Raw genomic sequence first — 13,321 nt, 5'->3', positions numbered from 1 at the left:
GCATAAGCAATTCCTAACCAACTACAAATACGCATAACCGCATGTAGTCGAACTTAATTGATCAGTTCTTGTAATCAACCTACAATATTAATGCATGTAATCAAAATATTCAAAATGTAACCTAACATACAAGGATGTAAGTAGGCGACATAAAATCAACATGTAAGTGACAAATAACCATATACTTTTAATCACATACTGTGTCAATTACTCTTCATGAAATCAACATCAACTCCATGATAACCATACTACAACCCTAATCCATTATCAAGCAAATGCAACGAGTATATAAGTGTAAGAGACACAGATGCAACTGGCATGCATGCATGACCAACACATATCCAACCCATTCAGTTCGAGAGTTGAGCCATGCTCTGATACCACTCTGTAACACCCTACTCCCAAATCCACCCAAGTTACCATGCCAACTGGGTAGACATAAGACAAGAGGTTACTATGATCAGATTCGACCTCCTAGTTGACCTTAAGGAAGTGGAATCAATGGAACATCACATACATCCATCCAACACCATCAACATAACCCTCAGGAGACAAGTCACCCACTCAGATAGCCCGTCCCTAGGTCCCACTATTGTTCTGGACAATTTAAGGCTCAGTTGCTCTCATGCTCTAGCAAGGAGCGACAAGAGACCTAAAGTCGCTCTCATAGGCTTGCCAACAATGTGGTCCAAACTTTCCAGTTCTATGCCAACGAATTTGGGATTTGAGCCACTTTTTCAGGCCTAGAGTCAAGGGCACTGCCCAGAATGGAATGAAAGATCAGAATTAAGTAAAGCACACAGAAACAATGGTGCAAAAGTAAATAGTTGACCAAGGCCTTAACCAGACCCGTACTAGCCATGATAGGGATTTCATCAAACATATCAACAACATGTAACCTACAGGTGCAAACAATAGATTTAAGTGTAGGGATCTCTTACTTATATGAGAATCACCATGAACCATTGTTTCCTCATGTCATTTGTTGCCTTATCACTTATTAAGTCATAGATACAATATCCATTCAAATACAAGTAAAAACATGCTGAGAGCCAAACATATTTGCTGCCATAAAATGAACATATAACTAGCATAATAGGAACATAATTACAATAAACATATTAGCCATCAAAATCCATATATACACCAATACATTTACACATGAAAATCAATGGAATGAATTTCTCATTAATCAATGCAATGAACCGACCGGAGATGGGACTACCACGTTCCACCCGACCATAGATTGGCTGAGCCAAGTCTCTCTTCAGCCAATCACCCTTGTGCCATATTCCAAGCATGAATGTGGGACTCATAGAACAGATCAAAAACACTAATCAATGCGGATGCCACTGGAGTTCTCCGCCTACACCATGAGGAATTTGAGTGCCTCCTAGTCTCTCAGGCTTTACTGTGCATCTGCAGTCTAATCCAGAGATCACTAGGCCCTACATCGAGACATACTCTCCAGGATTTACCGTGCATTCCATCCCAGAATCACTAGGCCCAACAAAGAGAAAATCCACCTCTTGGCTTTACTGTATATCCCGCCATTCACTAGAAAGGATTTTTAGGCTCACCGAGGCACACGATCTAACTTTACCGCAACCCACAGTCTGGTTTAGGGGTTACTATGCCAGTGGATTCGTGCATCCTCAGTTGGGTTCAGGGACCACTACCACCATGTGTTTGTCAATTCAGAGATCCACCCCACCCGACTTCGAATCCAATCCGGCCATCCCACACAAACCGCATGAGAGAACCCATCTCATCAAAGCTATCAAGAAATGGCAAGGCTAGGTTGAAAATACTGCCATACCTGGAAAAACCCATGCCATAGTAGAAAAGAAACATATGCAATCCCATGCATGCCAAATCTAGCAAGGACAATACACAGGCAAGTCGATACCTGCAATGAAGCCTGTTGTAGCTGTGTGATCTTGCATCTTCCTGCTTGCTCTTTACTTCCTCTTGCTCCAATGCCAAAGTGCTTTAAGAAAACTCTAAGTGTCCAAGAGCAAAAGGTTACCAACTGATCCTCAATAGCCTTTTTATGAATGTGGCCTCTATTTTCTTCATTTTCCTCCTCACATGCAACCTGGACCTTTCACCTCTCTTTTCTCCTAATTTCCATTATTTTCATAAATAAATGTGCCAAAAATTCCATTTTGCCTCTTTAATGCCTTAGCCATTGCCTTTTCCAATTTCCTTAGCCATAAACAACAAAATGAACACCCCCTAGGATGTCTTGCCCAACATTCAACTTGGAATAAGTGTCCTATTTATCCGTGGTTATTGTTTTTAACTTTATTACATGGAATTTTCACCAGGGTTGTTACATTTAACCTTTGGATTTCCTGTATGGTTATGTCTTGGTTTATCCCATGATATCCCACATTCATGCTTGGATATGGCATAAGGGTGATTGGATAAAAGATAGTTTTGGTTCAACCCAATCTATGGTCAGGTGGTACATGGAAGTCCGTGACTTGGTTGGCTTTTTCATATGTTAATACAAGCTATTTTCCTCATTATGATTATGAGTACATGTATTGGATATTGAGTGATCTTACTGATTTGTCATGGTTTCTACTCTAGTTATGTGTTGGTTATAAGCATGATTCTATGATGTGCTCTAGTTGTGGCTCTTGTTCACGATTTGATAGTTTATTGAATGGTCGATGAATGCATTGGATAACAAGTGTTGTTGCAACTACTTGAGAGGGCATTAGACCTTCTTGGTGATTCTTAGATGAATTTCAGAAGTTTATGATCAGATATGCATTCATGACCTGTAACTTATATATTTACCACATGTTTGACGAAATGTCTGTTGTGTACTAGGCATGTTTAGGTCAAGACCTTGTTCAAGTTTTGAATGGTTAGCATCATTGGCATCTTATTTATGATTATGGAAAGTTACAGGCAGTTATGGGCAGTGGTATGGAGGCTAGCCTGGAAAGGTGGCTCAGATATTGGCATTGTGGCACTGAACTCAAGAATTTCAGCCATAACTGCACGAATGTGGGCCTATGCGTGCGTTGGGACCTCATAACTGCATCGATGTTGTGTTGTGCACACAGTTGGGGAGTTTCCCATGTGAAAAGAGATCCATCTTAGGGATTGACCATTTGGAGTGGTTTGCAGGGCCTTGAGTGGTTTGCAGTTCTCAAGGGATGTCTGTAAGTTGTCAGTGTGTCGACCCCACTTCCTTAACTAGATCTTGGAGGTCAGGTCATCTCATAGTAACTCTTAGCTCATTTTTATATAGAGAGCTTGTGAAAGCAGGTAAATGTGGGAGGAGGTAGTTACATCATCATAGACATAAGGAATAACATACTTCTCCATTAACAATACTCTTATTTTCAATGCACCAAGTACACAAGTAAGGACTTATCTTATCATCTTGAAATGACTGGCAACTGAGAGTGGGGCTTCAACTCTCCACCTAAATATAGGCCAACGGTGCTTAAATATTTCTTGCAAACGACCACTCCCAAGCTAGATTTAGAGTCTAAGGAGGTAAATTGCTCAAGAGTTCTCAACCAGTCACACTTAACAAGGTTTCATTTATCAAGTGATCTCTCTCTCTACTGCTCCCCACTGTAACACCACATGGACCTCAACCAATCACACAACAACCACTAGGTTTCAAGCAAGCCACAAAGAGTCACAACTTAGCTCTAGACATGGATTACATATGCACAATGGGAGGTTTACTAGATGGATTAACTACTGTAGGAGTAAAGAACACACTCATCCAGGTAGTTTATCAGAGGGTGCTAATCTCAGTGCTATCATCCCAAGGCTACACTTAATGTTTATTTGCCCAAGCTAGTACTAGAGTGCCTCAACCTTGCCAGTAGTTTCTCAACTCAACAATTTCCTAGTGGTTTATCAGCCCTGAGGCAAGTCACTGCTCAGGGGGTTTATCAACAAGTAAGTCCCCATGAGTTTATCAACTTAGCAAGCACTTGAGTGTCACCACTCAACTTTCTTGATCATGCAACACACAAGCACATACACCATCCTTAATAAAACAACACACATGCACATAACATAGGCCTCAGTATCACAACGCAGGGACAACCTAAGCCTCAATAAACTCAGGGAATCTGTCTCTCAAGCACATAACACAGTTCTCAAGGAGTCTAAGTCTTCGGGGTGGCCACACCAGTTACCAAATTCACTCTACATTCTCGCTCATGTTCTTAGGCACTCTCTCTAGAGACTTGAACATTGTCCAGAAATTCACCAATCCTCGAATGCTCGACTCCTCCAATGATCAAATCATGCCCTTCTTGTCTCCCTGTCGGGATTTTCCTCTCCCCACTTCTCTTGCGCATTGACCTTGTCAACATGATTCACGAGAGAAAGTCTGCCGAATCCTCCTCCACTTAGGAGGTCCATCTCCTCCATTCAATGACTACACAACAATGTTATTAAACCAACAAAGATTTAGGTGATGGAATAAATGCAAGGCTTGGGTTTACAAGCAATCTCCTCCTCCTCAGTCCTTTGAATCCATGTCCACTTGTCAGCTAGTCAATGTGTTACAATTCCACATAATTTACATGAATTACAATTCATAATGATATTTACAAGAGGGTTAGCTATAGGGGTTGTCATAGTATTGAATTGCCCAGTTTCAATGCAATTGATTCCCTTTCAGAATGATTCAAGATTTCATAAAGAGGACCAACATACTAAATTATCACGGTAACAATATGACATATAAACATTAATGAAATTGATAATCATATCTGAGGGAAGATGGAGAGACAAATAACAAATTAGTGTGTTGAGGAAAAGACCTAGATGAGTTGAAAATGAGAAGGAGACCACATTATGCACATGCCTCATGACGCCCCTCTTGCACTAATAGCTTTACCCATACTATTTTTCCAAATTGTTATGCATTTGTGGAGGACAACTGGCTCCTCCAATTTAATCTTGTGGAGCATATAGATTTGGGGATTTTTTTGATAATTTTTTTTACCGAGGTCCATTTTTCTTCTCTTCCTAGCCCCTACAGTTCCAAGAGATAGCTTTCATCATTTAATATTTGATTTGGGGGATCCTCTTAAAAGAGGGATTGAACTGCTTTGCACTTTAGAGCTTCTGATGTTTCAATTGTAGCAACCTTCAATGGCTTCTTGGGTACCTAATCCTTTGTCCTAATTAACTTGTTCCTCTCTTTTTTATTTGTTAAATTCCACGCCCACCTTCCTATTAGCATGGTTGACAACTGAGTTCTTTGTTGTTTCATTCTTTGATTAATCTTCTAATAACTCGGTTTCTGAAAGAAAAAGACCAATGCTTGGCTTTAGGGTGCCTAAAATTTTAGAGGCAACCTTCAATGGCTTCTTGGGTACCTAATCCTTTGTCCTCATTAACTTTTTCCTCTCTTTTTTATTTGTTAAATTCCCCTCCCACCTTCCTATTAGCATGGTTGATAACTGAGTTCTTTGTTGTTTTGTTCTTTGATTGATCTTCTCATAACTCGGTTTCTGAAAGAATAAGACCAATGCTTGGCTTTAGGGTGCCTAAAATTTTAGAGGCAAAAGGGCTTGCCTCATGGGAGGGGGAGATCATGATATTTGCAGAGGGAAAGGGGGCACCCCCCTTGAATTCTCATATGCAACATTCTTCTCATAAACATCCTCTTGTGACTACACTACAAATCAATTCCAAGAGGCAAGGGAGGAGGAATGGGGAATCAAGGAGGGGTTTGGGGGTTGTTAGTAGGTGGAGGAGGGGATTTGAAATTTTGGAATAGGTTGGGAAGGGTCGGGGGAGGAGAGGCAGGGCATTTGTTTGGGTATCCTTCTTCTTGGTTGTTGCCACTACTCAGTTTAACTTATTTTTCTTCCAAAGCGGCCTTTGGGAATTTTCTTGCAAAGTGGCCATATTCATGGCATGACTTGCACTTGAAAAGGATTTGGTTGTAGCCAATCTAGTGTAGAAAACTCCAATTGTCAAGATTGAGTTAGACGACCTTTGGTAATCCTTTTTCGAAATCCACTTACATCCCTTCTTTTAACTTGCTTTATCAATATATTTATCTAAGTCACTTTAAATGTTTTTGAAATTTTACCATTCCAACAATGGAAAGAGAAATGGGAAAATTTAACGAAAGGAAGACACTTAGAGGAATATCATTTTTGGGGTTAAAATAAATTCTCCATAGAGCCATTAAACCCTTGAAATAAAATCCAATCGTGAAGATTAAGTTTTTATAAATGCGAAAAAACCTCTTCTGCATAATGATAGCGACAAAGTTTACTTGGAATCAGCGTTCTCCAATTTTTTTCGACCCAGTTTCGCAATGAAGGGGGCAGCCATGTAAGAGAAAATTGGCCTATATGGCCGCGTTCAGCCAGACTCAAAGCCATCGAGCGAGACTGGCTACGTGGATTGTAACTTTGGGGATTTCCTCCCAGCGTTTGACGAATCTATATTGGACAGGTTTTCGGTTCCGTCTGAGCCCCAACAAGGGCTGCAAAAGGTGAGATATCAGGGGAGGTGGTGGAGGAGAAGGCACCTCCTACTGAGGAATAAGCCATGGGGGGGAGGGGACTCGAGGTACGGTTTCAGGTGGACGCAGAGCAGCAAGCGCGAAAGACAATTTCTTATCAATCGATCTTGAGAACTTAATAATGGCCGCAATAAAATAGCTTTCAGGGCTGTAGGGAGCAGGTTTTAGGGTTTCAGGGAGCAGGCTTTACAGCGAGCATATTCAATTACAATCTGTTGCTGACCACCCAACCCCCGACGGTGACGATGAGGAATACACTGCTTTCCATACGAAAGAGTAGTTCTGTTGGCCAAACGATTCCTCAAGATTCCTTCCACTCTTTGCATGCCACTGCAGACATGCGCATTAAAACTTTCTGCCGGTCCAACAGGCTTCGAGAAGCAGTGGACACCTTCAAGCAACTGCTTTTAACAAAACCTAAATCCATCCCCACTCTTAACACCTGCAATCTTTTGTTAAGTAGTCTAGTCAAACGGAATCGACATGAATCAGCGTTGTCTGTTTACACACTCATGATTGAAGCCGACATTGTTCCGGATGTGATAACTTTGAGCATTGTTATCAATTGTTATTGTCAAACAGCTAAAATGGATTATGCATTCAAAGTGTTTGAAGGAATGGAAGCGGATGGGTATATTCCAGATGTCATAACTTTCAGTACCCTCATCAAAGGGCTTTGCAAGAAGGGAAGGATGGAGGACGCTGTCAAATTATTCAATCAAATGGCAAGCAAACAACAGGCTCCTAATCTTTTTACGTATAATACCCTGATATATGGGTTCTGCAAGACAGGGAAAACCCACGAGGCGTTTGGGTTGTTAGCGGTTATGCTGCAAAAGGGGCACAAGCCTGACATAATCACATTTAACACTTTTTTGGATCGTCTATGCAAAGAAGGTAAGCTCCAAGAGGCCAAGAGATTACTGTATCAGATGTTAAAAGAAGGGCATAACCCCGATGTTATTACATTTACTGCTTTGATAGATGGTCTTTGCAAAGAAGGCATGTTGGATGAGGGTATGGAGCTCTTTTATGAAATATCCAACAAAGAACTATTTCCCAATGTCGTCACATATAGTGTGCTTATTGATGGTTTATGTAAGGAAGGCAGGTTGGACGAGGCTAGTAAGCTCTTCTATGAAATGTCCAGCAAAAATATATGCCCTAATGTTGTTACATACAGTGCCCTTATTAGTGGTTTCTGTAAGAAAGGCAACTTGGACGAGGCAAGGAATCTCTTCTATGAAATGCCCAACAAAAACATATGTGCAGATGTTGTCGCATACAATGCGCTTATTGATGGTTTATGTAAGAAAGGCAAGTTGGACGAAGCTAAGGAGCTCTTCAATGAAATGCCCAACAAAAACATTTGCCCAGATATTGTCACATACAATGTACTTATTGATGGTTTCTGTAAGGGAGGTAAGTTTGATGAGGTTAGGAAACTCTTCTATGATATGCCCAACAAAAACATATGCCCTGATGTTGTCACATACAACGTACTTATCGATAGCTTCTGTAAACAAGGCAAATTGGATGAAGCCAGGAAGCTCTTAAATGAAATGGTCAACAAAAACACCTGCCCTGATGTTGTGACACTCAGTGCTCCTATTGATGGTTTCTGCAAGGAAGGGCAATAACAGGAAACCCTCAAGGTGCTTCATGAGATGCTGGATAAGAGGTTTAATCCATACAGCGTACTTATCGATAATTCTGTAAACAAGGCAAATTGGATGAAACCGGGAAGCTCTTAAATGAAATGTTAAAAAAAACACATGCCTGATGTTGTTACACTCAGTGCTCGTATTGATGGTTTCTGCAAGGAATGGCAATAACAGGAAACCACCAAGGTGCTTCATGAGATGCTGGACAAGAGGTTTAATACGAATGTTGACAAATAAACTGCTCTTATTAATGGTATTTTCGAAGAGGGCAAGCTTCAATAGGCTCTCCTCGTGTTAGATGTTATGGTAAAAACGACAATCACCCTGATGAAATCACACACAATACACTTGTAAATGAGTTCTGCAAAGGCAGATAAACTGGCTAAGGCAGGGGAGCAGCTTGAAGAGATGTCGGAGAAAGGTTGCAGGCTGTCCTAGTTAAATACAATATATTAATAGCATGCATCTTAGGTAGATACAGCTCAACAGATTTTCTATGAGATGCCAGAGCAGGGTCTGAGCCCTGGTATTGTCACTTACAACACATTGATGGATTTACTCTTAAGGAGCAAAGTGGGTAATCTTAAGGAGACAATAAAGTTATTTAAACTGACTAAAGATCGTGGTCATGTCCTTAATATGATTACATATAGCACTCTCATGGAGGGACTATTCAAGAAGGCACACCCGATGAAGCCAATGGACTATTAAATGAGACTTTAAAAGGGTTTGACACCAACACTGACACATTCAGCAATAAACAATGCCCTCTGTAGATGTATTTGCTGAAGCGCACCTGGCAAGATTCACTAATAGTGAGTGGATTGCAATTGGTTTAGTGCAGTGATCACATTGGTAATAATGCACTAGGCAAGCTATCTCAAACAGGTTTGATGTCTGAGGTTGATAAAGTGATCTGAGTAGAGTTTGTATAAGTGTGCACCACGTTAATATGAAAATGCATGTGGTTTAGTGTTTAGTGGGCTGCACACTCTGATTAAACGCAATGGGTTTGGCCTGGCCGGAGTCAGTATGCACTTGGAATGAATCAAGTGCTACAGGATATTCCAATGATAGTGCTCACATATATAAACTGGAATTGGTTTGCTAATATGGTTAGTGAGTTGGCATTTGTCATTTATGACGTGGACCTTGGGAATAAGAGTAGTTGCAAAAACTGTCAAGGCTTTCTAAATACTTCAAAAAGTGACTAACTTCCGTGCAGTTTATCTTTAATGGAATGATCTGACTAAAGTGGTTACGAGGGAGTGTTGTATGGAGGTTAGTGTTTAGTAAATTGCTTTCATCAGTCACAATTTCTATTATAGGTGAAAATTGAAATAGATGGATTTACAGTAACAGTACTTAGTACTATAGGACTTATCTGTGGTCAGATTAAATACTATGAAGTCTTTTTTATGGGTGATAGTTGATTAAGTGGGCTTGGTCTAGTTATACGTTGCTATTGCTGAAATGCAGATGGGACTTTTCAGGTACATTGCAGTAGATGGTTGATCTGATCAGCTGTCAAAGGTATTCGGCTAGTATTTAGTAAATTGCTTCCAACAGTCACAATTTCTATTATAGGTAAAATAGATTGACTTACAGTGACAGTATTTACTACTATAGGACTTACCAGTGGTCAGATAAAATTACTATGAAGTCTTTTTTATGGGTGATAGTTGATTAAGTGGGCTTGGTCTAGTTATAGGTTGCTATTGCTGAAATGCAGATGGGAATTTTCAGGTACAGTGCAGTAGATGGTTGATCTGATCAGCTGTCAAAGGTCTTCAGTGATTTTGTACCATTTAACAGTCTTTAGACCAATTTTTTTGTTCTTTTATGTTAACTGAACAGTCTGAAGTAATCTAAGTGTGGGTTTCATATGGGTTCTAGCGGTGGTTTGAAAATTCAACAACAACCGCCTCTTGTCCTGATGCCATGTAGTTAATTTATTTAGACTCAATGTGATAGGACATAATACCATAGGTGGAAGGACCTGGTGACATGGTGGATCTGATTTTCTTAAAACATGAGATGGAGCTTTGCCTCACTAGGATTGGTTATTGCATTGAAAATAGTCTGATTGTATGGATGGATACGATGTGCTGCAGAAGCTCATTTAATCTGCAACAACAACGTGAAAGTATAGATGCAGAGCTTGGATTCTCGACCTTATCCATAAAAGCCCCTTGAACCGAACTGCATGTGAGCTGGACTTTGTATCTCTGAAATGAGCTGTTGATTAAACCATCCTCCAAATTAGAAGTAGGTACATCTGTCTTTGCTTCTTTTACTTTATTCCTAATTTGAATCTGACTAAGGCCATTTCCCAATTAGTTGTATGCATATAGAAAACTTGAATGGCAGTACCCAACGATTAAAAGTGAAAACGGAGGGACTGTTAAGATCAATTAGTTAATATTCCTGTGTGGCGAATGTTAAATGCTGGTACTAAATCTAGCTTCTTTCAGGATGTGAGTAGAATACTAAAATTCGTTGCTATCTACTAGTTGATTAGTGTGTCTTGACTCAGACTATGTTAATGACAGTATCTACTGGAAGTGAGCATTGTGGGGTTTGTTCTCTGTATGAACTAGAGTTATGTTTTACAATCACGTGATGTTTTATTTCGCAATCCTCAATGGTGACAGTAGGGGGACTTTGACTCTAATGGCTTAGAGATCTCAAAATTGGTGTAACTCATTAGTTATTTATAATATTATTTGGAATAAGCCTCATGTGATAGGTTGGTGCTAAGGCAGAAAGCTCAAAGAGGTTGCAAATACCCACTGAGTCCTATAAGGTTACCGGCTGCAATTAGTGGCTGGCAGTTAATACCGTTCTCCATCTGGGAACCCATGGAATAAGGGGGAAATCTGCAGGCTGCTGGCAAAGTACCAGCTCTCTCACTCTGAATGCGTAGGTGGGGGGGGGGTGGTGGGTGAGGGGAATTATTTCTCAGAATTTGTTTGTAGGGGATAAGAATCTGAAACTTCTTGTTTGCTCAATGTGAGTGCCAGTCTGCAGCAGCAGTAAGAAATAAAAGCAAATATACTAAAAGATGAAGTCAACCTGAATGCCAGGTGTACTGATCTGCTGCCTTAATATAAAGTGAGAACCAATGCTGCTTTTGTACCTTATATCGTTCTTATCAAAGATATTTTATTTTTGTATGGAGGATGTTATAGTAAAAAAATGGTTTCTGCAAGATGAAAGATCTTATATTTTCCATCTTTTATTATATGATGGTCTCAACAGTTATTTTGAATGTTTAAAGGATTTTTTCTTTTGGGCTCATTCTTATATCTTGCTTGCAATTGAAGAACGCTGATAGATAAAGATGTAATCTCTAGATTTCTTTCGTATTCTGTTCTTTATTTTCTGTCTTGTTGTGTCTTGTCGTACATTTAGTTAATTCTCATCTTTCATTGTAATCTTCTTGAACGGCCTTGTGTAGTATTATTTGAAGATTGGAACTTGTGAATTTGGTGCTAGATGTGAGTTTAATTTAATGTCACGACTCACCAGACTCAGAATCAGCAAAAATTCGGTGAGTACAAAATATAAAGATATATACATATTTTAATATGTGCCCAGCAGAGGTTAAATTGAGTAAATCCACATTGGCCAAACTGAGTTTGACTCAATTAATCATGAATCAGAGTTTGATTTGTGATCATCGCAATTCAAACTTAGTCAAACTGAGTTTGACTCGGAAGATCATGAATAAATCAAAGAGGATCCCATTAGAGTCAAACTTGGTAGATCCTGAGTTTTGACTTGCGATCCTGGTGGCTAGGGTTTAATTGTCCAAGAGACAGAAAAAACATAGGATGAGCAGCTGTATGTGTCTTAGGCTAATCCGCCATACCCAATTGGTAGTCAGTCTTTGTGTGCACCAATTAAGTGAAATGCCATTTACATTGTAATGATAATTTTTTCCTTTCTGTTATTGCTGTTGTTTTTTGATCCGTAACTTAAGTTATACACTCTCATAAATTTTATTAGAAATGCCACTGGGCTTATCAATGGTGTGGGAAATACAGCCCAACAGAATCCATTAATATTGTTTCTTAACAATACTCGCTTTCTTTTGTAGGACCTGGTTTTCTGACGTCCACAGCTTCCTTTACTCTGATCATCTGTGCTATCTTTAAAATTGATTGCATAACACTATGGTATCTCTAAAAAGGATATGTGGCGGATGTAGTATTGCCCTTGTTATTATATACTGTGTGCAGAATGGAAAGGACTGCACATACTATTTGAGTGGGACAGTGAAAGTGTCGTGCCAGTTGTAAATTTCCATCATCCACAGCCAGTTGGTACATTAGTTCCAATGTCTGGGTCGTCGGTTTTCACATATGTACATTCTCCGACTGCTGGTCCTCAACCTATGTAGGAGGTCTGTCGACATGGCCAATGCCAAATGTGTCTTTTATTGAAAGCCCTAATTTGGCAAGGCCTTTCTAGTCATGAACCATTGATCCCTCTCTAACTGCTAGTTGGCTGGTGCATGATCTTTAGTTTGTTTTGGGAATGGTATGAAGTTTCTTTTTTCTCATGGCAAACCAATGACACATCCATATTCTTCTTTGTTGACACTTCTGGCAATAAGGAACTAAGTTGAATGATGTAAAGATACTTGCATGTGTTGTACGTCCATGAAATGGATTAACCCAACTCTGTCTTGAACTGAGATTTATGTGCAGCTTGCTTTGGTGTCCCGTATTTTTCCTATGGTTACTTTCGAGGCTGTCTGAATTAATTTATTAAATAAGTTGCATTTCCAAACTCTAGTTCTATTTAGTAGCACTGCACTTATAGTACACAACGAGTGGTAATGATTGTCATGGCATGTATTAGTTATTTTGCATTGTTTTAGTAGACATCTTCAAGTACTTGAATATCTAGTCTTTGCTGCCCAAATTGTAAGCTAAGAACAACTATCATCTTGATCTGTCTTCTTTGATCTTGTAGCAATCATCTTCATTTACAATCTGTCATGGGTATTTGTCTTGATTGGAGAGGACATCGTTTAGAGACCATTGCATTTTTTGCAATCAAAGTATTTTCATTTGTAGCAAGGGCAGATGGGTTCAATTTTATTTCCAGA

General features: G+C 39.7%; 1 protein-coding gene across 5 annotated transcripts; it reads left to right on the top strand.

Moving 5' to 3' along the window:
• The first annotated feature begins 6,255 nt into the window (after positions 1 to 6,255).
• On the top strand, positions 6,256 to 11,112 carry LOC149232752 (uncharacterized). Of its 5 annotated transcripts, none has more exons than XM_089379496.1 (3): positions 6,256 to 9,483; positions 9,682 to 9,789; positions 9,949 to 11,112. In XM_089379496.1, the coding sequence occupies exon 1, from the start codon at positions 6,784 to 6,786 to the stop codon at positions 8,176 to 8,178; it is 1,395 nt and encodes a 464-aa protein (XP_089235622.1). In that variant the 5' UTR covers positions 6,256 to 6,783; the 3' UTR covers positions 8,179 to 9,483; positions 9,682 to 9,789; positions 9,949 to 11,112. The 5 variants fall into 5 exon arrangements, with proteins under 5 accessions (XP_089235622.1, XP_089235624.1, XP_089235621.1 ...); XM_089379498.1 differs by having other exon boundaries at positions 9,696 to 9,735; positions 9,949 to 11,111; XM_089379495.1 differs by having other exon boundaries at positions 9,696 to 9,789; positions 9,949 to 11,111.
• Positions 11,113 to 13,321: the final 2,209 nt, after the last annotated feature.

Source organism: Pinus tabuliformis, chromosome J, assembly GCF_031772625.1.
Source record: "Pinus tabuliformis cultivar Carrire ecotype Pingquan chromosome J, CPIR1, whole genome shotgun sequence".
NCBI classification, from domain to species: domain Eukaryota; kingdom Viridiplantae; phylum Streptophyta; class Pinopsida; order Pinales; family Pinaceae; genus Pinus; species Pinus tabuliformis.
The sequence above is the reverse complement of the archived record's forward strand: the minus strand, read 5'-3'. Positions and strand labels throughout refer to the sequence as shown.

What these genes read in the sequence shown, in the direction of transcription:
- LOC149232752 (XM_089379494.1), top strand. Translation starts at nt 6,784, where the DNA reads ATGAGGAATACACTGCTTTCCATACGAAAGAGTAGTTCTGTTGGCCAA.